Source organism: Fusarium falciforme, chromosome 5, assembly GCF_026873545.1.
Source record: "Fusarium falciforme chromosome 5, complete sequence".
Classification (NCBI taxonomy): Eukaryota; Fungi; Ascomycota; class Sordariomycetes; order Hypocreales; family Nectriaceae; genus Fusarium; species Fusarium falciforme.
In genome coordinates, this window is record NC_070548.1 from 3,643,512 (window position 1) to 3,669,200 (window position 25,689).

Genomic DNA, 25,689 nt, shown 5'->3' on the forward strand with positions numbered 1-25,689 from the left:
CACGATGCCAGTTGACGGCGGGTGGGTTGCCAGTGCAGCCGGGGAATGAGAACACTGTGCGAATACATTGTGTCCTTTGGGTGTGAATGCGAAACTATTCGGCGATGGGGATATCATCAGCCCGAGGGTCGTAGACGGCTACGCACGTCAGTTCACCAATGTTGATCTTCAACTCCTTCTTGATTGACTAATTCATGATATGCAGACTCCCTTGACGGGTTTTTCTTCTTTAATGTCCTATCCTGCGTCTGGGGCCTCGGCCGAAGCAGCTCGCGCCATTCACGACCCTGCAACGCTTGCAAGGCTCCTCGAATCCTAGGATGCCCTTGGCCTCTTCCTGCTCCATGCTCACACGAGACTCAGACCCAGTCCTCGCAACGCTTAGGACACTCTCTAATGCTTCCATCCTTGAGTCTGGCTTCCCGGTGCACGGTTCAAGCATCGCAAACCGTTCCATGCAGCCCAATTGTCTTTCGACCGCGACCCAAGGACAGACGTGCATCTTGAATCGATCAGCAACCGACATCAGCAATCCTCATCATTGATGACCACCTCCGAGAATCCCACATTCGATAGCATCATGCAACCTGCCGTTGCCACCACAGGCAGCCTTGCCAACTGCTGTCTGCAGCCGCTGCATTGTTCAGCTACCAACAGGGACACCTTACGGCATATTGCACCGGGTTAATTTATCAGTATTGACTCGTTACACCGTCCGCTGTAACAGGACGTCATGTTCCCACTCCTCGGCGCCTCGTCCTCCTTTCCTGTCTTTTCAACTCGTCGGTTTTGTTGTCCTTTCAACCTTAACAATGGGCCATCATCTGGATGATGTGGGGACCAAATTACATTGACGACTCTCGTGTCCTAGCGGCATCCCCCTTTTCCCAGCGCCACGGGTTTGATTGTGCTGCACCTGGGGTTTTTAAGCGGGGACGGGCATGTATGCCGGCTTGTTCTCGTTGAATTCGCGGTTTCTGTCACCGTGAGCCGACCATCGTGTCGTTGACTGGCGTCGGTGCTTCGTCGCCATACTGCCATGCAGCTTTGCTGCAACCTTCAGGTTCATCACCTTCTTGAAACAGGGCACTGTGCGCCCGTGATGCGATGCGCTGCGCGATTCCTTTGCCTGCAATTCCTGTCTCATGGACTTCTCATCCTTAGCCGCATTTGATGTCTGGTCAAGAGATCAATTCCGCGAAAGTCCGCCTCGGTGTTGAACTGTGCCGCACCGCCTTCCTCCTGGTATCAGCTAACACGCCCGGGCTTGATGCTGACTCGTGCCTGGTGCCCGTTGAACCCCAGACCAGGACCTTGAAGCCGTATCGCATCGTATGGAACTCCTAAGGCGCTGTTCATCATGATATGCCTGATGGACCCAGCGCGTTAAATGGCATGCATGGCCTGGGATACCACGCCTCGAACTTCGCAGCAAGGGTCCAGCTACCGCAGTCAATCATGTCACCTGCCTGCTACATAGCCATTCTGCGCTTGTCATCTTGCCCGCAAGACGGACCGCGGTCCCTGCGACATCAAGCTTGCAGCTGCAAAATGGACAGCGCATAGCATCACTTTATCGGCACTCCGTTCAGACTTTCCGGAACGGCCAGCTCACATGCAGAACGCCAGCTACCTCATACCATGCCGGGAGCTGGAATTGGCAACAGTGTCCGGGTTTTCTCTCTCAATCTTATCAGCCACGGAGGATCGTGTTCGGGCCGTTATCTGGCACTCTCATAAATACCTGAAGACCATACGCAGGTAACCTCCGCCTTCCAGCTCCAACGGCTGCCCGCATGGGTCGATTCTCAACGATCCCTGGCAACGTGAGGAACAAGCCGAGCCTGGCAAATACAATTACACTTTTTTCATCTGTCTGGATGCAAAGCGCGGTTCATCCAAAATCTTCCACGCTCGATGTCGACATTGAGCATCGCGTCCGGGCGGCACGTTGCCAAGTATCAACCTCCGTGTCTAAGTACAGTACAGCACGGAGGAGGCACCCCGACTTTTTCCCGATGACCGGCTACTTCATCTACATCGATTTTTGTACGCAGTCAGTGCCTCCGCCAGCCACGATAACTTGTAACTTGACGACGAGATATTTACGAAGATTGGTTCTCTGAGAAGATGTTCATACTGCAGCTACAGTATTCAAGCTAGGCTAACCTCTCATTGCCCACATCGCGGCCTATCCGTCAGGTTGTCGGCATAGTGTTCCCATCACGTCGATGGTGTTCTCATAGGTATCTCTTGATGTCAAGATGGTGAATGGCCTCCAAATTGCGCAGCCATGTGCAAGTTTCACCTTGGTAGGTTCCTCTCTCCTCCCGCTGCAGTTGCTCGTGCTGCTGACACGATCCTCAGCTACCATTCGGAGTGACAGGGGTATCAATGGGCGGACCCGGATGGATGGACCGACCGAGGGTCCACCCATTCCTCGTAGCCTCCGTCTCTTCGGTCGCTCGCTCTTCGAGATTGACGACTTGGTCCCTTGAAATCGTCTTGTTGAAGTGATGCTGGAGCGGCGGGCCCGAGCTGTCTAAGCTTGTCGGACGTTTTTGCACCCGTGTTTAGCAAAACGAGCTTCGTTACAACTTCCCCCGACTCGAAAACACAAATGTCGGGATTTGGAGTGCATCTGATCCACCCTACTGCATCCCCTCAAGAAAAGGTACCAGTACAGTGCTGCCATCGGGAGGCCCATGTCGCCCAGTCAGCCGAGTCACTTTTACCCAGGCGATATTGGGCAAAATATGGCCATCCAGACCTCCCACCCTCGTAGAGACTGATAAGTTCGCATCTTTGTAATCACCGGCTAATATCCCGCACTCCCAATTTCCCCGGACTAGTTTCGTTTCCATCATTGGCCAGGTAGGAAAACCGCATGCTGAACTCGTCACCATCTGTCACCCATGTAGCGCGCCGGTTGGCGCTCTGATTTGACGGTTCTCGTCTCTGGCACTTTAATGGCACCTTGATGCCTAGACGGTGGAGGAATCAGGGCGATCGGGGAGGTGGAAGGTATCCTCGTGGTTTGGGCCACACTTGGATGAGGCGTGCGTTGGTTGGGACAATGACGACATGGCACTCTTTCTTGTCTTGAAAGTGGAGTCTATGAATAAGTCGTGGTTGTACTCGCATGTATCTCGCAGAAGCAGTTTGGTGATTGTTGGTAGTTTGCCTTGGTTGCCTTGTTTTCTGAGAGGACTATCCGCCATGCCCATCCAGTTGCTTGGATCACACCTTTTAATATTCTAGAACATTTGCATTATGTAAGTGACTAAGTACACTTTTAGAATAGATATTAAAACCATGTTGGGAGCAAAACTTCAGGAACAGCAAAAAATCGCGGAACCATCATCGTGGTGTAGGGTATGAATACCATTGATCAGGTTTTGCAAGTATCGTAGGCCCGCGAGATCAGACAGATGATTAGATATGAGATATAATGCGAGTACATTGATAAATTAGACATTCATGTTGTTTGTCGTTATACGGAGTCCAGATCCCACCTGCGAGGCTGGCTTAAGCGTGAATGATTATCATAGCAATGCCACACAAGCAACTTCCTGAAGTGAACACAGTTTCTCACCCAAAGATTACTGCTTCGAAGTGGGTGAATTAAGAAGTTATGCGCTTAATTAAGGAAACCTCCATGGAGGGGAAGAAAACTATACCTTAATGTTTCGTGTCTCATGCGAGTAGATACCACACCAAGCTTAACTAGAGGAAGGAAATAGACACTGCTTTGCTACTATGGAAACCCATGTTCCGTCAAATAACAATTTTGAACCCTAAAGAAAATACCTAACATCTTCCTATCCCCGGAACCCTAGCACCAGGCCGTTCTTCTGAAGGCTGCATCCGCACCTGAGTAATGTTGCGCGGTTCAACCACAAGGAGTTTTCGATAGGATCCGGTCCCTAAACGAATAAGAAAGTACACCTTCTTGCCCCCCTTCACAATTTAAAAAAAAAATGTGTGGTAAGGTGTGGCCTGCCTCATCTTGTGGCCCATACACAAAGACGATGGAGGCAAGGCCACTAAGAGACCTTGGCTGAGGCGGTCGTGGCACTGCCCCCCTTTGTAGAGGGAGAGCTCTTTTGGGAGGGCTGAAATGTGATTGGGTTGTTAGAAACTCGTGTTTTAACTTGTCAGAAAGGGGTGCGTACTGGACTGGGAGGATGAGGAGCGACTTGGTCTTGGGCCCATGCACCGGCGTGGGCGACAATGTCGTTTTGTGTCTTTTTCTTGATGTGCTGGACAGGATCAAGAGCCATGGTGTTGTTGTGAGAAGAGAGATAAGTAAGGCCAGCTTGTAACGGAAGAAAGCACAAACAGCTGAAACTGAAAGGGAGTTGAGGGACTGAAGCTGGGGTCATGCAGTGTTTGGTCACCGCGATGCCCTGCCCTTTAAATACAAAAGCTCCTTTAGTGGAAGTCAGCAGTAGACTGCAAGAACTCATGTATGTTCTATTTCCGGTGAAACAAAACTGGTTCACACCGGGAGAAAGGTTGGCTCAGTCAGGTTCGTGTTGGGAGCAGATCCTCCGGCCTCATTGCCTTGACCTACTCTAGTCTCTGGAAAGCGCATGAATTGATGGCTTCCGAATTTACCGCATAGAAATACTTCCAGACGAGGTCTCCAAGGCGATGACTTGAGACAGCCCAGAATTAGACTCAAAGTCGGCCCATGTCTTTCTGGGAAGTTGCTCGAAACGGCATCGGCATTTCCTCTTTTTGTGAATAAGGCTTGTTGGAGGATAAGACAGAGATGAGTTTGAAACGTCCAGAATAATGCGGAGATTAGTTGGGTAGACGGGGAGAGATGTGAGTGGTGAAGGGAGAGGGAAACTAAGACATGGAGTTGGCTGGCTGGCCTGATGACCAGACAGACATTTCCTGGGCTGAACAACCAGCCAGCCAAATACCAGCAGAGACATTCTAAATTATTGTTCTTTACCGAGCTAGAAATACTCTCATAGCCTGGCCTTGGGTACCCTTGGGGCTTGCGTAGATCCTGGGCTGATGTTGAATCAGCTAATGCCAAGGTTGCTGGCTTCAAGCAGAGACATCTCGTAACATGGCGGGATCGGTGGAACGAATAAAGAAGGAGAAACTTGTCTTGGAACTGTCTCTGGCGTTAGGATTCATTAATAAACGAAGAAAGGTGAGGCTGGGGCTCGAAGATAGGCAATCAGCTTCTGCTGCCCGAAATCAGATCATGACGCATTGCCCAATCTCGGGCTGCTTAGAGTTGTCTTGTCTTAGTTTTTGACTCTATGGCTTGGATACTTGATCCCGAGTGGTGATGATGCTGGCACCCACAGGCCCGTTCACCGGATCTGTGTCCAAGAACGGCGCCTCAGCTTGACTCGGCTCAAGCCTGCGTCTGGCCTCACCTCATGGAATGCTGACAGGATATTTCTCGGTTTTATTCGAAATCTGGGCTGCTCTCGCCAAGAAGGGATCTTGGCCCTCCAATGAATGCTTTGATAGAAAAACTTGGCTTGGAGAGAGCATAATGGCTGAGGTCCTGGAGAGGGCGTTGAATGCTGTGGCGACTTGAAAGAGGATCTTAGCTGTTACTCTATCGACTGCCTCGCTCTCCTACCAAATCAAAGCCAGCCATGCCCCCGCTCGACTCTGAATGACTTTGCCTGTGCAGCTGTACCGGGTGCTCCCTGTGTTTTACATCAACGTCTTACTTCTAGATGAGGAGGCCTCTGTCTGTCATTGAGCTTTGAGCCTAAGAGCTTTCGAGATCATGAGAGTGATGAGGATTGCTACTTGGAAAACGGGAGTGATATTACTTTGTTAGTATTTCCTTATTATTGCTGTATTATGTCCCATGGCGTTGAATGGTCCCGCGATAAGATCTTAATCGAGTTTCCCTTTTCTTCACCCTCAAGTTGGGATGGAACCATCACACTTGCCCTTCACCTCATTGCCATCCTTGCCAGTTAGACCATCAAAATATGCGAGGAGAGTTTCAACAGGCACCATCTCCATCAGCCCCAGGTCTGGGTTCGATGACTTCAACGGCTTTCCACCAAACAGAACTCGCACATAATATCCAGGCTCACCACTTGAGCTGCTCTCATCTCTTGACTTGGAAGTTCCTTTCTTGTACAGCTCAAACACAATCTCGCTGCCCATTCCGGGCCAGACCATGACGTCGATCTGCAGGATGCTCAGGACTCGGCTCATGGGGCCGTCGTGAGCAAAGTTGTGTAAATAGAGGGTTTCTCTGTTACCGGCCATGACTCCGCGGAGATGGCTCGCTAGCTCGGCAATCCAAACGCCGTATGATGTAAACGAGGCGGCGAGAGATGCAGGGGCGTCGCGGTACATTTGTGAATACTCCCACTGGCCCATGCGGTAGACGGCTTCTGCGAGCTCTTGATCAACACAGGTTGAAGAGTTCTTGCCATCAACAAGCTTGCATGGCAGGGGCTTGTCGTGGCATTGACGGGCAGACAAATTATCGTAGTAATGGTCGAAGCTGACATGGAAGCTCTGATCGTCTTTGGGCACACCTGAAATGTCGTCCAACGTATCGAAAAGACTCTGGCCTTCAGTCAAGTGCTTCTGCCATTCACGGTTGGATGGTGACATGATGGCATTGGTCAGCTTCTTTCCAACAGCACAGCTGTACCGGGGTTCCAGACTGTCGATGTCTGCTTGCTGGATAAGCAGAGGGACAGACTCTGTTGTTTGCCACATGCCGTTGATAAACATGCCGGCGACTTGGCTAGTGATTTGGTTATTGGTGACTCTGAACTTGACCTTGCTGCGCCAGTCCTCATCACGACCTGGGATAAAGTGAAGTAGATCATGATAAACTTCATACAGGTCCTTGCCGTGGACCCAGGAGTCGTCTAGACCTCCAGCGCTGATCTGAGGGAACTGGCACGATCCAACGAATCCGTATGGGGTAAAGGGGTTGATGTCGGAGCTGAAGCCTGACCAGTATCCTTGAGCGGGAGGGTTATGTCCCTCGTCGAAGGGTTTGCCAAAGTAGTATAGACCTTGGTTGTTGCAGTCCCATCGGTATGATTCGACAGGAAAAGCGTTGGCTGCATATGGTGTGCGCTTGTGATGTCTTTGAATCTGGAGACACTGTTGAGAATCGAACAACTCGTTTGAGAAACCCCAAGTTTGACTTACCACCTCGACATATATTAATTCATGATCATCAGAAGGTTTCACATACTCCTTCTTCCGAGCATGAGGCATGTTGCACCAGTTGTAAACGCCATACTTGTCCTCAGGCGTGTGTGAAGTGTTGTATATGAAGCCGTAAATTCCCTCACCATGAAGCACACCAGTGAGGTTATTTATTTGGTTCGTGCTCGGAGGGTACCACTTGGGATCGACCGCCTGAGTGACGACCCCCGAGGAAGCCGTCAGGATGGCCAGCAGGCCGCTTTTGGGTAGAGACGACATGTTGATGTACTGGCTCATGCAGTAAAAGGCTCCGGCTAGAACGACGGCCGTGAGAGCAACCCGACGAAGCTGAAATCTGGGGAAGAAGAGCGCCATTTCTTGACGGGGGAGATGGAACCTTTGATGTTCGAGCTCGACCTCCTTTACTGTTTTGGCGAAGTTGAAATTAGCCGCTGTATTTGGTATGCACGTGGGCGATATGATTGGACGGCGCACCGCTGAGAACTGGGTCTCTGTCCGGACAGCCCTTGTATGGACGCGCAACGTTTGTTCTTTGGCAACCTTGAGTGGACTACAAGCAATAAGCCGAGCGTTACATTGTAGTTTTTCTCCGTTGCTTGTGATACCAAATAGTGATGGCTTCAATGGAGAAATTCCCATTCATGCATTGTCAGAGATCAGCCCCTTAGCGCTCATCCTTGCGCCCCCAATGTTTCACAGATTGACACGCCACCCTGGCAACTTACGTCAGAGGAGTCAAGCTGGACAAGTCCTAGATATATTAACTCAAATCTTGGCACTTGCATCTACAGTATCTGCAAAGTGTCTTGAATAGACATTGCCACGATGGAGATTCCGTGGGAAGCCCGTATTCGTCGTGACCCCAAGTTCGACCCCCAAGACAATACGCAAGGTCTGCTCCCGCTAGCGAGGTTTCTATGGGATTACTCGACTGCTGAGGGCGTCAAAGCTGGGTATAAAGCCTTGGGACAGTCACAAAAGGAGAGGTTGAGTGGGTTTCTATCTTCTCTGCAGGGTTCTTCATCAAAACCGGTGAGTAGTGCCTCCTATCATGGCTACAAGAAACGTGCATGACGATGGTAATGCTGACCCTCAAGCAGACCTTGCCTGAAGAGGAGTTTGTTCACTCTCCAATTCAAGACCCGAAGGGGATCCGTCTTGTTCATGTCGATGTCCAAAATTCGACGCTACGATGCACCCTCCGGACCTACTCGGCTTCTGAGATCCCGCCTTATGTCTGCCTCTCGTACGTTTGGGCCGATTTTGGTCCAATGATGAATCGAGGCCGCGACTTTCGCGAGACTGAACTCGAAGTTCCCATGTTCAGCCATTCGGACAGTGCTGAGATCATCCTCAACGATCGTCGGTTCTCTATTGGGGCCAACTTGCACGCTGCCTTGATTGGCCTCCAACAGTATCTTGATGGGAGGCCTATCTGGGTAGATGCCATGTGCATCAACCAAACTGATAGCAACGAAAAGGCTACACAAGTCGCTCGCATGGGGGAGATATACAGTGCTGCGGAAAAGGTCTTTATATGGCTTGGGCGGAAACACACGGAGCGAGACACTGCCATGAGGATTCTCAAAGTCTGGCCATCTTTCCCTGCCAACCCTGACAATGCCAACATCGAGTTCCATGGAAAGAAATACAAGACCGCCAAGGCCTTCTTTGATGCGACTTCAACTGGGTCCGAACTCATATCTTGGATTGGCCTTCTCACAATTGTCACTGAGAGTTGGTGGAGCCGGGTTTGGACGGTGCAAGAGTTTATTCTCTCAAAGGAGTATGCCTTCTTCTACAACGGAGCTGAAGTACCGACTGCGGATTTCAAGAAGGCTATGGACTGGACTTACTTTGTTGCTGTCAATTGCTCTTCCAAGCTCATTCCCTCTTGGGTCACTTTCCAACCATCCATCTTTGACCTCAAACAGCACGGGACAAGGCTGAGCTTTCTCGATGTCGCCATGCTTGGGGCAACGAGGATGGCAGGTGACCCGCGGGACAAGGCCTGGGCTTTTCTGGGAATCACGGACCCGGGATCGATTGGCCAACCTCCTCTCAAACCTGATTATGATAACCGGAACATGGGAGACTTTTACATCGACCTTGCTCAACGTCTCCTGCGAGGTGATGCTGGGCTACTTGTGCTCTCACTTGTCAACCACCCCCTTCCCCGTGAATCATACAAGTTCAAATCCAAGAAGCCAATTGGTAACCGTCTTCTCGACCAGTACAAGGCCAAGAAGCGCTTCCCCCAGCAAGATCCAAAGTTTGCGCCCCCCGAAGAAGACGTCTTTGATGAAGCGCTACAACCGGACTGGGGTGGCAAAGGCGTGGGCTATCCAAGCTGGGTTCCCAAGATGGCGAGCGCTGTTGCTATGGAACCTATTTTCCTCAGAGAGATGAGAGCTCAGAAGGCTCGCGGGAAGCCTCTTCATGATCCTGGTTGGAGGATTTTCCACGCTGCGTCAAAGGTTCAGAGAGGGTTTTCTTTATCCGCTGATGGGAAAAGACTCTCAATGGAAGCACATTTGCTGGACACGATCAAAGCTGCGGTTGCACTGCCCAAGACTGAAGAGGATGAGTCGGGTTTCTATCAAGCCTTTCGTTCGTGGTATCCTAAGAAGAGTCGCCTGGCGGAGATCCCATATCAACACCAGCCTTCAGCCACTGTACCAAGTGCACTATGCCGCACTCTACTGATGAATATTTGGCTCACCTCTCATCCTGCGCCAGAAGGTTGCGAAGCTCACTTTGCAAACTACCTGGCCCGCATTTCAGGGTCCGCGTCGGGTGTCAAGCATGACCTGCAGCTGAAGAAGAAGCCAGATGCAGAAGAGGGAGACATATTTCCTGCAGCCATGAATGACGTTGGAATCGATAGAGTTTTGTTTATAACTGAGAAAGGATACTTGGGTCTCGGCCCAGCAAGGATGGGGGTTGGCGATGTGGTGGGCCTGGTAGCAGGGGCTCATGTACCCCTTGTGTTACGCCAAGGGCCTGGGGGATGGATCTTGGTCGGCGAAACTTACGTGGAAGGAACCATGGATGGTGAACTTGCTCAGAAACTGGTGTTCCAGAGTGTTGAGATCGTGTAGGTCGGACGAGGAGTTCTGCAACACCACATTCTTGAGGGATATTTCTCACGACGTTCTTCAACAAACAAGGGGGGCTGGCGCAACGGTAGCGCGTCAGATTCCAGCAAACTAGGAATCTCCTGAAGGTTAAGGGTTCAAATCCCTTGTCCCTCAAACCCAACTTTCATTTTTGACCTTTTTTGCCCCCGTTCATCCACGTTTGCGCGATTTACTACCACACCGTGACCTCTCTCCTCAATTGGTACCTACATTAGACTAGAGTTAGCTTGCTGCCATTACCCTCCACGTAGGGTAAGTTACATTGACTAATTCCATGCGCTCAGCCTTGTCACCAATTCTGCATGGGCAGCTTGCTTTCAACTCAGAGCCGACAACTGAACGAAACCTGTACAGTCTAATCTTCAGCCAGTCTTTAATAAGAGCATCGAAACCTCACACTCCAGCTTCATTTGCTTTGAATAGAGTGGGGTGGAAGCCGTTAGTATCTGAATCCCAAGAGGGTGCTTACGCGCATTGGGGATGGGGAGCGGGAGCTTACGAACGATGCTCAAAAAGCACGACAAGGCGCCCGAACCGTGTCAAGGGAATTGTAGATGTTGCGGAGTAAAGGTTTGGTGGGGATGAGGGGTTGATGCTGACCAGCTCACTTCGATGTGGTCATTGATGACGTCTTCAGAAGAGGCCACCAGCCACAATAATAAAAGGCACGTTTATCAATACACAATGACATCAAAAGTTATAAAACGCAATAGCAGAAAACACTATAATTAAGAAACTATCTACGAAGAGAACGAGAGCATCAGGCGTGACCGCAACGAATCACCCGCAAAGAAAGACATTCTCGAACACAATCATAGCATCGAAATTAAGATACTGTATGTGACAATTGTTAGCCTATGCATAGACCTCGCTCTGCAAAAGGCCATCTAAGGCCAAGGGAATGCATACCGTCTGGAGTCACTGTCAGAGTCCCAACCGCTCGTCATTTCGTGATTGGTGAATCAGATGCTCATGCTGCAGGGTATTTCTCTGGCCTATGCTGGCCGGTAATCCAGTCCCATTTAGACGCCTGAACCCCAAGCTTAGCAGTATTAAGTGCCCATACTGGTGCTTGAGACATGCACGCCGCCTCGCACCGCTGAAGCGTCCACAGACCGGGCCCCGAATGCCCTCTACTTCTTTGGATCGTTCTCCTTGTTCTTTTCGGCCTCCTTCTTCTTTTCCTTGTTGTCTGGCGCTGGGGCGGGGGGATCTGTCATCTTATATGGGTTGACGGCCCATCGGCACCCGCAGTGGAGGCATACTGACGACTCTATGGGATTCAGGGTCTTTGTTGCGCAGCCGTTGTTGGTACATCGCCAGCCCATGGTGTCTTATATTTATCGCGGGATGGGTGTAGCAGCTTTTGGTTCCGGCTAAGGAGTGCGAGACTAGCCGCGATGGTATATAAACCGAGATAGTAGTTGTATTGAGAGTAGAGAGTTGTATATTTGCTTGATTTGGAAAAGTTCCTAGCTCAAGACATCGTGGAGTTTATATGTTTCTTCCGCGACGTTGATTCATTGCTGGATCCGTTGGATGACTGTCGCTCTCCTGCGCTTGACGACGGCTCTAAGTGATTGATGCCATGAATCACCAAGATACGTTGACCATAAGGAGCTGAGGGGACAATCACGGGCCAGTAATGATGCTGGTGATGAAGTCTCCTGGTTGTAGGACAGGTTCCAGGCATCACCTGACAGATTGCAGGCTGATGTTGTGAACGTCGGGTTGTCACTGGTCTTTGAGCCGACTCATTGACGATCACCAGGTATCACATCACCGCCAAACGATTGGGGTTGTGTAACCTGGTTGAAACACGCAGCACATGTGTTGTTGATTGACTTAATATCTGCTGTTTTCCTCAGTTGTGGTCAGGTGTTGAAACCAATTGCACCTCTGCTTCCCAGGCGGATAACTGTCAATTCCTCCCGTGTCCAACAGGCACACAACTCATGCAGAGTCAGCCACTTTTGTCAGGGATCAATATGCTTCCCGCTGACTGTGTTTGAGGGAACTGCCCTGATCACTGTTCACTGTCACGCGGTTCTACAGACTGTTGCAACGAACTTTGAGCCGAAGCTACACCAACAGACAAGCCACTTTTCCTCCGCGGCGTCTCTACGAGTGCTTACTTCAACATTCGACTCCCTATGTCCTGCCTCGGGTTAAATATTTGGGCTGCTTAGAGAGCGACGATCACGTCAAGGTCGATTCATTGCATAAGACATGGCATAAACATCGTTCAATCTCGTAACCTGGTAAAGTTCTCATAATATGTACGGTTGGATTCCCTCCTAAGCAATTTGATATCCAACATGGCCAACTCAGAATTCCCACTTCAGTGACCGGGTCAACAATACTGCAAATATCACCTGAACCTTGTGGACTCTGTTGCGTCTAGCAAGTGGACTGGCCATTGCCAGTAAAGGTTCCAGGTTGATAAGCGCCGTTGGCATCGCCGAGACATTCCGCTGTAAAAATGTCAGTCTCAAAAGGCAATTTTCGCTTCAGTTGAAGTATTACTTACCAACAGTGACAAGCTTGAGGTTGTTCTGCTTTGCCCAGTTGATCAACCAAGGCGTAAGCGTCTGAACCGTGCTGGCATACGTCTCATGCATCAGAGGAATATGGCCGTTGCCGCCGGCACCGGCTTGCTGGAACTTCTGCTGACTCTGCTGGGCGGTCTGGCCGTTCCAGTCGCCAGAATCAACATCATTGGTGATGACCTTGTATCCGAGAGACTTCATCGTGGGCAGCACGTTTCCACCCGTGGCAAGGTACGGTGGACGCATGTACGCGGGCTTCTTGCCGATGATGTTCACCATGGCTTGCTCGAAGCGCTGCATCTGCTGCGTGAGGTCATTGGTGCTCAGACTGCCAAAGTTCGAGGGATGAGTCCAGGTGTGGCTGGCGATCTGATGGCCTGAGTTGTAGGCGGCTTTGATGGCGTCCTTGTGGTTGTAGACACAGCCATAGAGTGTACCGGTCCAGAAGAAGGTGGCTTTGGCACCGGCTTTGTTGAGTATGTCTACAAGCTGGCTGGTGTACTGCGCTGGGCCGTCATCATAGGCGAGAGCCAGAACGCCAGGCTTGCTGCACTGGCGGATGACAACGCCAGGAGACGCCTGACGTTCGAAGAGGTCCAGCGGGTTGGCAACGGGGAGGGAGGCAGCGCTAGCTGCAAGAAGGAGCAGATTGACAGCGGTCTTCAAGAATGACGGCATTTTGGTTGCCTATACGAATGAATTATGTGCGAGAAAGTAAAATGGCGAAAGAAGGATTCTTTGGAGTAGAATTGGATCAGACCATGAGGTGGTCCGTCAAAAAGGTTGACTTCCAAGAAGGCTATATATGTGAGTACAACTCTGCACCAAGTAAATCAAAAGTTCCATAAATCAGGTTTAGAATACAACACTCTCCTACAAACCAATCATGTCATTTGACAAGATATGAGCAGATGCCGGCCAGACTTAGCCGCGGCTAGTGCTTAATATACACCAGCTATACTATGCAACCACCCTCTTTTTTCGGAAGATGTGCCTGAAACAAAACGTGCGGTTTCAGGCTGAATTTTCCCGGACCCCCTGGACCACCCACCCCTTTCTCATAACGGAAATTTCCCCAGCTAATGTTTGGACGGGTAAATTCAAGTCCCGGACCACGCGGGGATGCCGATGTTACCGTACCTCGTTGTCCAGAATAGCCGGGACCCTCAGCCCTCTTCCTCGGTGTTGTCATGTGGACACTGTCGTGCCGAGATGGCCTCACTGAGTTGCCTTCCTGGGAAGGTCTCACACGGACGGCCCGGGCCTCGATCCTCCGGTAGTGCAAACGTGGACCGGGTAAAGCGAGCCCCTCTTTTGAGTTCAAGGTTTCGTGACTCGGAGATGAATGCCTTGTCTCATCCTGGCTCCGGAGGAGGCGGTATCCACCCGGAGTAATTTACATGAGGGAGCTCCGGTAGAGTACCTACGTAGTGCAATAAAAGCGACCGCATGGCTTCTCGATGACTTCTTTTTGCTTCCCAGGTCTCCTCACCGGTAAAATCGATCTAGCCAAGGCCCGACGGACCCTATTCAATTCTGTTCCGGTAGGTTCTTTTAGGAAATTCCTTTCGTCCTTGAAGCTTAATAGCTTCAGCTATACCGACAACGTCGTCGACTTCAGGCTGAGAAGATCCCGAAGTGACGTATATAAGACTCCGTGCTGACCAGATTTCATGTTTAGCAAGACATCATCTCCTGCCAACACAAATCACATCATCAGCACAAGTCAAAATGGTTTCTTTCAGCTACCTCCTCGCAGCCGTGTCTGCCTTCACCAGTGTTCTCGCCGTCCCTACGGCCGAGACCTCTGAGAACCCTGCCCTCTCCAAGCGCACTCAGAGCTCCACCGGCAACCACGGCGGATACTACTACTCCTTCTGGACTGACAACCCCAACACTGTCACCTATACCAACCAGAACGCTGGCCAGTTCAGCGTTTCCTGGAGCGGCAATCAGGGCAACTTTGTTGGTGGCAAGGGTTGGAACCCCGGTGCTGCTAGGTAAGAACACAGTCAAAGTTGTGTCTCTTCGTATACTGACGCCTGCTCTAGAACTATTAAGTACTCTGGCACCTACAACCCCAACGGCAACAGCTACCTCGCCGTCTACGGCTGGACTCGTAACCCTCTGATCGAGTACTACATCGTCGAGAACTTTGGAACCTACAACCCCTCTTCTGGCGCCACCAAGAAGGGAGAGGTCAACGTCGACGGTTCCGTCTACGACATCTACACCAGCACCCGCACCAACGCTCCCTCCATTGAGGGTACCCGCACTTTCCAGCAGTACTGGTCTGTCCGCCGCAACAAGCGCTCCAGCGGCTCTGTCAACACTGGTGCTCACTTCAACGCTTGGAGCAATGTTGGCCTGAAGCTTGGATCTTTCGATTACCAGATTCTTGCTGTTGAGGGTTACTACAGCTCTGGCTCTGCCACCATGACTGTTTCTTAAGGGACTTGAACAGCTTTCAGTGTCTTGAGGAATCTGATAAGGGGAATGTTTGTGGGATAGGAATTTCGTCGGTCCTTGGATTCTAGGTCAATCTTGCCTAAGGGTGTACACTCGTTGCGTGCCTACGGTCTCAACGGTCTTTGATTCTCGTACATAGCTTAGCTATCCCTGTTTTTAGGGGGAAGTGCCACTCATGCAGGTCGATAAATGCCAGTGAGCAGTAAATATACGTATCAGAAACCATACTTGATGTTGGATGTACTGGGGTCGTGCATTTAGCCGGTGCATGTAGATCCGGGTGTGACGTTCCTTCGCTTCCAAGGCAGTCCACATGCTTAAAAAGCTCCCCTATGATGCGTATGGTTGCATCGTTTTCCCAAAAAAGAGTCATTGAACCTATGCTAGGCTCTGATGGGCGTTGGTTAGCTGTAAGCTTCGAGGCAAGTTCGCTGGAGTTGAGTTGGCGGCCTTGTACATCAAGTGAAATGGCTCTAGACAATGGGAGCAGAAACCAAGAAAACGAAACACTGCGGTATGATTGGACAGCTGCTCACTTACCCGTGTTGTCCCGGAACCTCGGGCTTGGAATCCTAACCTTCTATAAGAAACACAGTCCGGGGATCTGTGGGGTCTACCATGTTTAGTTATCATGACCTTCCCGGTGTTGGTCGAAGAAACTCGCAAATATCTTCAAGAAGGGCATGTGAAACTTGATCCTTCTGATGATTCATTGCGGTTCTTCTTTATCTGCTTCTAATCCTTCAAGCCTCTCGGCAGATTGGCCCGCTCACTGGCTAATGTCAACATTTTGCCAAGCCTTGATGCAAGGGTCAATCTGGATGAACATTCACTGAAGGGCAAGGATTTGTGCCAGTAGGAATGTTCATCAGAGGATTCCACGCCACTTCCCGTCTGATCTACATGCGAAGGATGCGCTGGCATTGGGCTTGGCGTCGAATTGATTTTGGTGCTGCCAACACTCTTGTTTGCGTAGAGTCCGGGCCATTGATCAAGTCATGAGAGTTTTTTCTCCTTTCTCAATAGACCCTCATTTTCTGTATATTTAGTAACATTCACGTGGCACGATGATCATGGTAATTTCGTTTCGTCTGATGACTGAGACACGACACGAGGGCTTGTCCTATTGGAAGCAGGCATTCGTTTCAACTCCGTAAACGAAGGATTTGCACTAAACCGTACAGAGTGGTGCAGTGCGAGTGGCCTGAGTCTCTGAAAGAACGAGGTTTGATTGGATGCATTGACGTTACAGATGATCCTCCTTGATGCTCCTAAAAAGCAACAACCATGGGAGTTGCTCTCTAAAACTAGCATCGCGTTTTTTACATGTTTCTAGTATTTGAAGATGCCTGATTGAAAATTGCTCTCTTATAGAGGTAGCCAGATGTTGCAAGTTTCTTGGATCAAATGCCGTATTTCCAACACTAACAAGACAACGTATCCCTGCCTGCCTCTGCCTGGTAACGTAACTAAAAGCCATGACAACCAACAACGCTGACAAGGACCAACAAGACAACCAATCGGCAGGCAGCTTCAGGTGGGTCATGCTTAGATTACAGGGGATCATGCTGTTCCTGCGCCTCAGTTCAAAACCTCAAATATCTCGGTGCATCGCTCAGTAATCTTCATCTTCTTCACCACAGTCGTTACCTCAACAAGTCAGCAAACCAGTTTATTACAATGACTAGACTTATACACGCCGTTCTCTTCTCTTGGGCCACCTTGGCCGTCGCCAGCGATGCGAAACAACAACCCGCGACGCTCCCTATCCTCAACGAGAGGACCTCACAGGGTTGCTTCAGCAAGCTCCCGGCCGGTGCTGAGCCTATAAAGGCCAAGTCTGTATTCATCAGCGGGGGATATTGCAACGAAGCCTGCCTGGACGCCAACAAAACTGTCGCCATTACCAGCCCTGACGGCTGCCACTGCGCCGACACGTACCCCCCCGAGTCGGCCCTGGTTAAGGACACTCAGTGTAACTACCCATGCCCTGCCTATCCGATGGAGGCTTGCGGTGGTAAGGATCCTGTGGCATACAGTGTCTTCAACACGGGCTTAGAGTTGGTGGTGGACAATGACGACGGCAAGACTGAGGCGTCCACCACCATCAGCAGCATCACGCCCCCCTCGACTCCTCTGTCTTCTAAGCTCCCTTCGACCACTACTGATGGCACCACTGCCGACGAAGCCACTGCCGTGAGCACCCCTACCAAGGGCGTTGCTGCTGAGGGCACCTCTGCCGACAGCACCAACGGCGCCCAGAGCACCCCGAGCGCCACTGGCACCGACGTCCCCAGCGCTGCCGCCCCTAGACTCTCATCGCCCGTCGGCAAGTTTGTCAGGATGTTCAAGGTCTTTTTCAGCTAGCGTTCTTCTGGCTGCCAGGGCTCGTATTTGCAGTACTTTCTAGGGATGAAAGTGCCAACTGTGGTCGGATTTGTATGGACCGGCTGGGTCCGGATAGAACTGGGAATAGGCTTCATAGCTGGACTAGACGTAAATGTACAAATATCTCTCTGTGAGGATCGTCAGCGTGATATGCCCCTCGTTGTTGATATGACATGAAGTGAGAATGTGCTTCGAACAACACTCGGGCACCATTTCGGTGGGATTATCCAACACCTGGGATTGGGCAAGATGAGAAGTTCCAGGGCCTTGAAAATGGCACCTTATGCAAAGTGTTACATAGGTGTACATAGATTTGAGCCCCATGCGGCAAAGGACGCGATGACTGACCTTAATACACCACCGAAACTTCATCCCCTGTTCTCACCACCCAACTCTCTACTTTCTCCATCCCCCACATGACTGTAAACAAATGCCGTGCAAACTCGTCCACCTGGGAAGCACCGACACCGCGTTCGAGAAGTGACGGGCCGTGGAGACTATAGATGAACAACGGGTCAGTGTGGCGAGCAACGGCCTCCCAACGCGCTGAAGAGGGCGCCTCCCACAATTTTGCATGGGTCGTGATCTGGATATCGCCCCCACACCCCTCGGCGAATTCGCCTCTGAGACTGTTGTAGACACCTGTGGCAAGGTTGCAAAGTAGCCAGGTTCGACGGATGGACTCGGAGAGGACAAAGGCTCGGTATAGGGCTGGGACGGGATCGACGTCTCCGATATGAGTTCCACCGTATGCCGGGGTAATGTTTCGTAATAGAGGAGCGAATGTTGTATCTTGGTTTACAGATTCCCATAGCTGAGTGTTCCAGGAATGAAGGGTACTCATTAGACTCTCAGCCCTGGCACGACGTTGAATAGAGGAAGCGAATAGTGCAAGAAGGATGTGAATGAGAAGGGCTTGCGTGCGGGCTAGATGATCTCTAGCAGAGAGTGAGTTGAAGGATATGGAGCTTGAAGCTGACTCCGAATTGAGTAGATTGGAGATGTGGGCGGATGAGATTGCACCGACAATGTTCTCGTTCTCGGCGGTGGCAGCGTTTGAAATGGCAATAGCAGAGTATGCATCTTGTATACACTGCGGGTAGCCTGACTCGGAATAAAGATGACGGTGGATGAAAGGGTTGTGGCCGTTGCGGACAAAGCGTGATAACCAGTCTTGTAGGCCCCGGATGAAGTTTGAGAAGACAGAAGCTGGGGGTATTGCATCTGGCGGTTTGTAATGGAACGCTACTGTCCAAGCTTGAGGCTGGAGGAACCAATCCAAGTCCCCAAATCTCCTCGTCAGCTGGACAGAGGCGGGGGGATCGATCATCGTACTCGAGGATGGTGTTGGCAAAAAGTTAAAAGATGGGCACATTAGACTTGCAGCCAACGCCGAGTCAAGCAGCGCCGAATCCGGGACAAGCCCGACGTGACTGTCACTACCTGCATCGCCATCGAAGCCAGTGGGGGCCCATACACCACTGAATCCATCGTCAGGAGCAGTGTCGATGGTGGTAGGGTCGGGCGGCGGACGTCGGCGGCTGGGCAGGACAGGTGGGTATGTGCAGACCATGTCCCTATCTAGACAGCGCGAGCACGACGGGAGTCTCTTGTCACATCGACGCTTGGTCTCGACGCACGCGAAGCAAGACGTTTGCTTGGACCGCCGACCCATGGCGAATCTTGAAGGCGAACGACGGCGGAGGGGAGTGATGATCGGAACAGGTTCCCCTTCAAACTGCGGTCATGCGGAGGATGGATCTGGTAGGTTTTGGGAGGTGCTGCGGACCTGGGTCGGAGGTATCAGGGATGCGCGTATTAGGTTCGAATAGTATCAGTGCATCTCCGCAAGCGCTCCGCCACCTCCGCCAGCGCCTATTCAAGAGATTTAGCGTCCCGGCTCATACCAGTGGTGACCAGGTAGCTAGTATAGGTTTACAAATTGTTGCGAATGCTTAACTCCCTTTAAAGAAGCCTACACCGGAAGTTTGGTTCTCTGAGAGGGTTGTCTCTACGTTGTCTCTGTTCTGCCCATCACAGTGAGCTTGCACACCATGACTACCGAACAGTGGAATCCTTTAGTAGATCTTCCAGATCTTCGCGGCAAGGTTGCTGTAGTGACGGGAGCCGGGTAAGTTCGAGTTGCACGGCGCAGTGCTTCAACTGATGCGCCCTCTTCTACAGGACTGGCATCGGATTCGCAACTGTCAAGCTACTTGCCCAGAAGGGAGCCAAGGTGTACTTGACCACTCGCAACGAATCAAAGGCTCTGCATGCAAAGGAGACCTTGATCAAGGACCCTGCTATCGATCCGGACAATGTCCAATGGTTGATACTTGACCTATTCGACCCAGTTAGCGTTACCGCTGCCGCCGAGGAGTTGAAGAGAAGGGAGACAAAAGTTGAAATTCTAAGTATTTCCCAAGCCCTAACCTTGCGTATTGGTACGATCACTAACAAACTCCTAGTCAACAATGCAGCGGCATCAACATCATCCCGTGAATTGGTAGACGGCAAATACGAACAGCACATGGCTGCCAAGTAAGGAGAACCATCATTATGCTAAGAGCACATGACTGACGATTTACAGTCACATGGGACCTTTTCTGCTCACGAATCGCCTTTTGCCGCTTCTCAAAAATGCTTCTAGGGACGAGAATGCTGACGTCAGGATCATCAACGTCAGCTCCACGGCCCATATCAGCATGCTACCAAGTCATTTCAACTTTAACTTTGACTCAGCTACATGTTTCAGGGACCCGGTACCTTCTTACCCATGGCAGTGGAGGTTTATGGGTAAATTCTTCTTCGGCTTTGACATGATTCGCTATGGTGTATCAAAAGCGGCCGTGGTACTCTTCACACAAGAACTCCAGCGTCGGTTCGATGAGAAAGGTCTCCCTATAATATGTATCGCCGTGCACCCAGGAGAGGTCCTCACTGAAGGCGTGCTAGCCATCAACAATTTCCTCGTCAGGGCCATAGCGCGCATGTCGTTCATAAGCGCTGAACAAGGTGCCGCAAACTCGTTGTTTGCAGCTGCTGCGACCGAGGTCAGGGAGAATGTTGAAAAGTACAAGGGGAAGTTTCTCGTTCCAGTTGGGAAATTGGAAGATCCTAACCCAGTCGCTGAGGATGGTGGACAAGTCAAGGGTCTATGGGAGAATACAGTCATCGAGATCAACCAGTGGACCGCCGAGAAGAAGCTATCTCCGTTGCTGGCTATGTGAGATTGATATAACGAGGTAAACATAGGCACAAGGGCTTCTTGCATATTCTAGTCATTGTGAAGGGTTGCATGGTTGAAAGTTCTAGGCTATGGTTTTATTCGGCATTGGATTTTAATGTAGGCATATGTGTTTATTGTTTTTATAGCTGATGTCTTCTTTTGGAAGCGTCACCGAATCCACAAGGTTCCAGCGTTGATTGTATCTGTTCTTACGGCAGCAACATTAGAACGCGTGACGCGTTGCTGGGACTCATTAATAGACTGATTGCTCAGTTTCAAAGGTGCAGGCCAGTTCTTCGACATCTTTGCTCCCAGCGTATAGTGGCTTTCACCCTTCTTATCAGAGATGTCACTCACACCAGTACCTTCAACCCACTGCATGTGCCTCTTTCTGGGGACATTTGTTAACACCACAGCTTCACGATACACACACTCACCACGGCAAGAGAATGCGCACGTTTCGGGCAGTTCAAATCCAGTGGTTCAAGGAAAACTACAAAAAATCCACTGCGGGTGATCATCGTGGTGCTTTTCAAACTTGCCCACGGCGGGTTATCAAAGGCATGACAACCTGTGACTCTCTGATTCTGCTCAAGGTATTAGGAGTAGAACTTGTAATAGCTACAAGCTTCGAAACTACTATCCAGTTTGATAACCTCAAATTTTTGAGTGGTTATAAAGTAGTTGACATCTACAGCAAGAAACCCGGAGTAATCTGTTGAATGAAACGCTATTACTCCTCAATCTCAACTTCTACCAGCTCAGTAATCTTTCTCCTACCATCAATCCACTTAACTGTAGAGGTAATCAAACTAGTCTTCCTAACCTCCTGTCTTGTCTCATGGTTTTTTGTAGTAAACGTGGTGAGATGTGCGACTACACCTCCCTGCTTCTCAGCATCGTCCCACTTCAAGATCTCAGAGACGCTGTCGAGGGTCATGCCGCCACTACCACGGATGTACAGGATGCCTCCCTTCATCTCTTCATAGTTGAAGAGGCTATGATTGAGTCTAAGATACTGTTAAGTATCATTTATGTATGAGAATATACACTGCTGGAATGGCTTACTTGACTACCAGACCCGGATCAAGGTCTTCGTTCAAGGCCTTCAAGGCGACTTCATCCTCCGGTTGGTAGAAAATTGCATTGTTGATCTGCTTCACCCACTCGCCTAGAGACAGATTCTGTGACGACATCTTAATTGTATAAGGCGTGATAGACATCAAGTTGTGAGGTTGTAAGAGGGCAAGTGAACTGCGTAATGAGGTTCTTGAGCTGGTTATGGGAGGTAGATATATCCCGCCGGTCTCTGTGAACTTGTAACGAACTTTTTCAACCATTCAAAAGACATGTTTGATATCCATGTTCGACTACGACCTCTTGATTAATCATAGAACTTTCCATACGGAAACCAATCAAACGGATGGGCCTTCTCCGCGGCCGCATTCCTCCTCCGTCGCACCTCCGCAACAGGTCCATTACATCTCCACGACATAATAATACCTCCGTTACATCTCCGCGACATCTCCATCACATGTCCACTATACGAGTGTAAGTGGACCTCCCAAATTCCGTGCTCCGTAACCAGCATTACACCTAAAGCGCCAAGCCCTTTGCCTCTTCGAGGCTTACAGGTCGCTTTTGGTGAGCTTAGCGAGTGACCATATTCGGGGATGTGATTTCTAAGACATTTATACTATATTGTGGCCAAGAGTAATATTATCATTCTGCATCTGGCTCTCAATATTAGATGCGGTTTATCAAGGCTATTCGAAAGGCTTGATAGACTGCATCAAGGTGTGAATAGATGCAGTGTAAAACCTTATTCAAAATTGAAGCCGAGTTGGATAAGCCATATATTCGGCGCAATTTTCATCATCATCCCCAGCCAAAATGTTGGCACAGAATTAGAGTCCTACGAATTGCAAAGTTAGGAATTCAGGGTCCGTATCCATGCGTCTTTTAACGTCCCCCGACCTTAGCTCATCAACATCCCACGCTGCCCAGGCGAAACGGCCGTGGAGGAAGGTGGCTTGAGACGTCGACGCCCAAAGTGCCCAGCGCCCAGGAAGATTCTCTATAGGACTTGGTTAGAACAACAATGCGTATCAGGGATTCAGACGACACCATGTAACACACAACATCCCGCTCAACAACACAAAAGACACAAGTAGTACAATGGATTTTCAGGCACATACCATCATCAAAGGGGAAGCTGTTCTCATCAAGGCCCGCAGATCGAGCCTTTTCGGAGAGAATCTGCCCAGGATGGAAAGTAACAATCTGTAATTTCTCACGGTCCACCTCCTCTGCAATCTTCTGAACCAGTAGGTGGCCTGACATCTTGCTTAAGGAGTAATCCGGGAGAGCAGACGCAATAGATGGAAGGTGAATCGCAGCAGTCGATACATAGACGATGTACTATCGCGGGATAATTAGTTACCGATTGATGTGTTTATTGGGGCACGTCCTTGTCATACCTTTTTCTTATCATCAGCACCCGGCTGCTTGTGCAGTCGCTGACAGAAATCAAGGATTGCCTTGACGTTTGTTTCGTACAGGGACCAAGTTTCTTCCAAGTCAGTTTCGAGGAGTGGCTGTTGCTGTTGACCAAATTTGGCCGCGTTCAGAACAAGGACATCGACAAAGATACCCTCGTCGGAAAGGCTAGACCAAAGCCTGGCTACTTCCTCGGCGTTTGCAACATCACAAACCCGAGGAATGATGTTCACCTTGGGAAACGTTTCCGAAAGCTTGGAGGATGCCTGGTGCAGAACATCACTACGGCGACCAGTCAGGATGATGTTTGAAGCTGACGCCTCTGCATATGCTCGTGCAATTGCAAGCCCAATTCCGGCAGACCCGCCAGTGATCAGGATCGTCCTACCAAACTGGTTTAACTCGGGACGATGGGGTAGAAGGCTCGGATAAGGTGTCTTGTGAATTGTCGGAACGAGGCGAGGTGGTGCCACGACAAAACTGTTTTCAGATCCGTCTGTTTCTGTGGAGGTAGCCATGGTGAACTTGGTTTTTCGTTTGGCGTAGGTTGATACTAAGAGAGTAACAGCAAGATGAGAGAGAAGCGATGTGTTGTATATTTCTAGTGTCTAAGGCTTGACCCTCTTTTCATCAAACACAAGCCACCGTTTACTAACAACTAATTCCATATGGCATCAACGATAAGGCGAATTAAACATATCCCCCTTCATCCATTGTTCCTCCGCCGTTCCCCCGCCACATCTCCGATAGCTGCGAGGTAACCTACAGCCGCATGTACTGTCCGTTGTGTGTCTCGGACCCGGACTCTTGATTGTTGCCGAGCGGGACAAGATTCCGGAGACGCTATTCCAAAGATAGTTAAAGGAGATCAATATGCGGCCAAGGGCAGCATGCAGATTGATCGCTTTCCAATCGGAGACAGGGGACGATCCTCCGCCCAAATGGTTCATAGCGTCGGGCTACTGCGGAGGAAGTGAAGTTGGCGAAACGCACCTCCGCCGTTGTTATCCAGGGACAGACAACGATGGTCTACAAAGGAGGGAAAAGCAAAGACTTTGATAGTGAACAGTCAGTACAAAAAGGCTAGGATGGCCTCTAGCATAGCTCAGTACAACACAACACATCGTGAACCTTACACTTTACTTCGCCCATTACAACAAAGTTTCACCCTGATTGTCGCCTCGACATAGCTCAACCATGGCCGGAAACTCTCTAAGATTCGATGGGCGCGTCGCCATTGTGACCGGCTCAGGTCGAGGCCTGGGTCGCGAATATGCCCTCCTTCTCAGCCGTCTCGGCGCCGCCTTGGTGATCAACAGCACCAGCTCATCAACCGCAGAGGCAACTGCCAAAGAAATCACCGACGCTGGTGGCAAGGCCGTGGTCCAGATCGGTAGCGTGGCGGACCGCGAAGTTGCCAATGCAATCGTGAAAGCTGCCATCGACAACTTCGGACGCGTCGACATCATCATCAACAACGCTGGCGGTGCTAATGGTGGTGAATTCGACCAGACTTCTGACGATAAGCTCTGGGACATGCTCGGCGTCCATGTGGGAGGGTCTTGGAACGTCACGCAGGCCGCTTGGCCACATATGAAGAGTCAAAAGTTTGGTCGCGTTGTCATGATCGCATCGCCTGTTATGTTTGGCAGCGCTCAACAGTCAACCTACGGAGCTGCCAAGTTGGCCCTTATGGGGTTGGCCAAGTCTATAGCCATTGAAGGCAAGGAGCACAACATTCTGGTCAATACGGTTGCTCCTATGGCCTATACGCCTGGTTCTGCCGCCTTTGTTACGGATGAGCAGACGCAGGCCTTTATGGAGGCTAGCATGCCCGCCCGCGATGTGGCTTCCACGGTGGCATGGTTGGCTCATGAGAGCTCCGAGGTCAACGGTGAAACCGTCGCAGCGGTCAGCAGACTCGTTACTCGCATCTTTCTGGCCGAGAGCAAGGGCTACTTTGGACCCGCGGACCAGGATTGGACTGTTGAATCTGTGAGGGACAACTGGCAAAAGGCGATGGATGAGACTGAGTTTACTATCCCGACTGATATGGCCGAGTTTGGCCCCAAGATCTTCCAGCGACTTGCTACGCGCCAGTGAGCATAGGTTTGATGGTTGTTTGTAGCTCGGACGAGGAAACATAGAGGATCCAAATGATCTCGTGGTTTAGAATAAAGATAGCTTGAAAACAATAGAAACCGGAGATTTCTCATTAGAT

The 25,689-nt window shown here is 50.5% G+C and overlaps 10 protein-coding genes across 10 annotated transcripts; 5 read left to right on the forward strand and 5 right to left on the reverse strand.

The window, feature by feature from the left end:
* Nucleotides 1–5,910: 5,910 nt before the first annotated feature.
* NCS54_00735700 (Hypothetical protein) lies at nucleotides 5,911–7,548 on the reverse strand (the record flags this gene model as incomplete). Its single annotated transcript, XM_053152788.1, has 2 exons — nucleotides 5,911–7,116; nucleotides 7,174–7,548. 2 exons carry the CDS (start codon nucleotides 7,546–7,548, stop codon nucleotides 5,911–5,913), a joined length of 1,581 nt encoding a protein of 526 aa, XP_053008763.1.
* A 471-nt stretch (nucleotides 7,549–8,019) lies between these two features.
* Nucleotides 8,020–10,295, forward strand: NCS54_00735800 (HET domain-containing protein; the record flags this gene model as incomplete). The annotated part of the gene is made up of 2 exons (XM_053152789.1): nucleotides 8,020–8,226; nucleotides 8,295–10,295. 2 exons carry the CDS (start codon nucleotides 8,020–8,022, stop codon nucleotides 10,293–10,295), a joined length of 2,208 nt encoding a protein of 735 aa, XP_053008764.1.
* Nucleotides 10,296–12,734: 2,439 nt separating this feature from the next.
* Nucleotides 12,735–13,561, reverse strand: NCS54_00735900 (Carbohydrate esterase family 4; the record flags this gene model as incomplete). Its single annotated transcript, XM_053152790.1, has 2 exons — nucleotides 12,735–12,808; nucleotides 12,865–13,561. The coding sequence occupies 2 exons, from the start codon at nucleotides 13,559–13,561 to the stop codon at nucleotides 12,735–12,737; spliced, it is 771 nt and encodes a 256-aa protein (XP_053008765.1).
* A 1,053-nt stretch (nucleotides 13,562–14,614) lies between these two features.
* NCS54_00736000 (Endo-1,4-beta-xylanase) lies at nucleotides 14,615–15,334 on the forward strand (the record flags this gene model as incomplete). Its single annotated transcript, XM_053152791.1, has 2 exons — nucleotides 14,615–14,883; nucleotides 14,935–15,334. The coding sequence occupies 2 exons, from the start codon at nucleotides 14,615–14,617 to the stop codon at nucleotides 15,332–15,334; spliced, it is 669 nt and encodes a 222-aa protein (XP_053008766.1).
* A 1,632-nt stretch (nucleotides 15,335–16,966) lies between these two features.
* Nucleotides 16,967–17,719, forward strand: NCS54_00736100 (WSC domain-containing protein; the record flags this gene model as incomplete). Its single annotated transcript, XM_053152792.1, has 1 exon — nucleotides 16,967–17,719. The coding sequence occupies exon 1, from the start codon at nucleotides 17,033–17,035 to the stop codon at nucleotides 17,717–17,719; it is 687 nt and encodes a 228-aa protein (XP_053008767.1). The 5' UTR covers nucleotides 16,967–17,032.
* Nucleotides 17,720–18,089: 370 nt separating this feature from the next.
* Nucleotides 18,090–19,415, reverse strand: NCS54_00736200 (Zn(2)-C6 fungal-type domain-containing protein; the record flags this gene model as incomplete). The annotated part of the gene is made up of 1 exon (XM_053152793.1): nucleotides 18,090–19,415. The coding sequence occupies one exon, from the start codon at nucleotides 19,413–19,415 to the stop codon at nucleotides 18,090–18,092; it is 1,326 nt and encodes a 441-aa protein (XP_053008768.1).
* A 379-nt stretch (nucleotides 19,416–19,794) lies between these two features.
* Nucleotides 19,795–20,970, forward strand: NCS54_00736300 (Hypothetical protein; the record flags this gene model as incomplete). The annotated part of the gene is made up of 4 exons (XM_053152794.1): nucleotides 19,795–19,871; nucleotides 19,925–20,154; nucleotides 20,209–20,281; nucleotides 20,331–20,970. 4 exons carry the CDS (start codon nucleotides 19,795–19,797, stop codon nucleotides 20,968–20,970), a joined length of 1,020 nt encoding a protein of 339 aa, XP_053008769.1.
* Nucleotides 20,971–21,702: 732 nt separating this feature from the next.
* NCS54_00736400 (Hypothetical protein) lies at nucleotides 21,703–22,165 on the reverse strand (the record flags this gene model as incomplete). The annotated part of the gene is made up of 2 exons (XM_053152795.1): nucleotides 21,703–21,979; nucleotides 22,038–22,165. 2 exons carry the CDS (start codon nucleotides 22,163–22,165, stop codon nucleotides 21,703–21,705), a joined length of 405 nt encoding a protein of 134 aa, XP_053008770.1.
* A 711-nt stretch (nucleotides 22,166–22,876) lies between these two features.
* NCS54_00736500 (Hypothetical protein) lies at nucleotides 22,877–23,986 on the reverse strand (the record flags this gene model as incomplete). Its single annotated transcript, XM_053152796.1, has 3 exons — nucleotides 22,877–23,046; nucleotides 23,168–23,390; nucleotides 23,450–23,986. 3 exons carry the CDS (start codon nucleotides 23,984–23,986, stop codon nucleotides 22,877–22,879), a joined length of 930 nt encoding a protein of 309 aa, XP_053008771.1.
* Nucleotides 23,987–24,665: 679 nt separating this feature from the next.
* NCS54_00736600 (Hypothetical protein) lies at nucleotides 24,666–25,571 on the forward strand (the record flags this gene model as incomplete). Its single annotated transcript, XM_053152797.1, has 1 exon — nucleotides 24,666–25,571. The coding sequence occupies one exon, from the start codon at nucleotides 24,666–24,668 to the stop codon at nucleotides 25,569–25,571; it is 906 nt and encodes a 301-aa protein (XP_053008772.1).
* Between the last annotated feature and the right edge of the window lie 118 nt (nucleotides 25,572–25,689).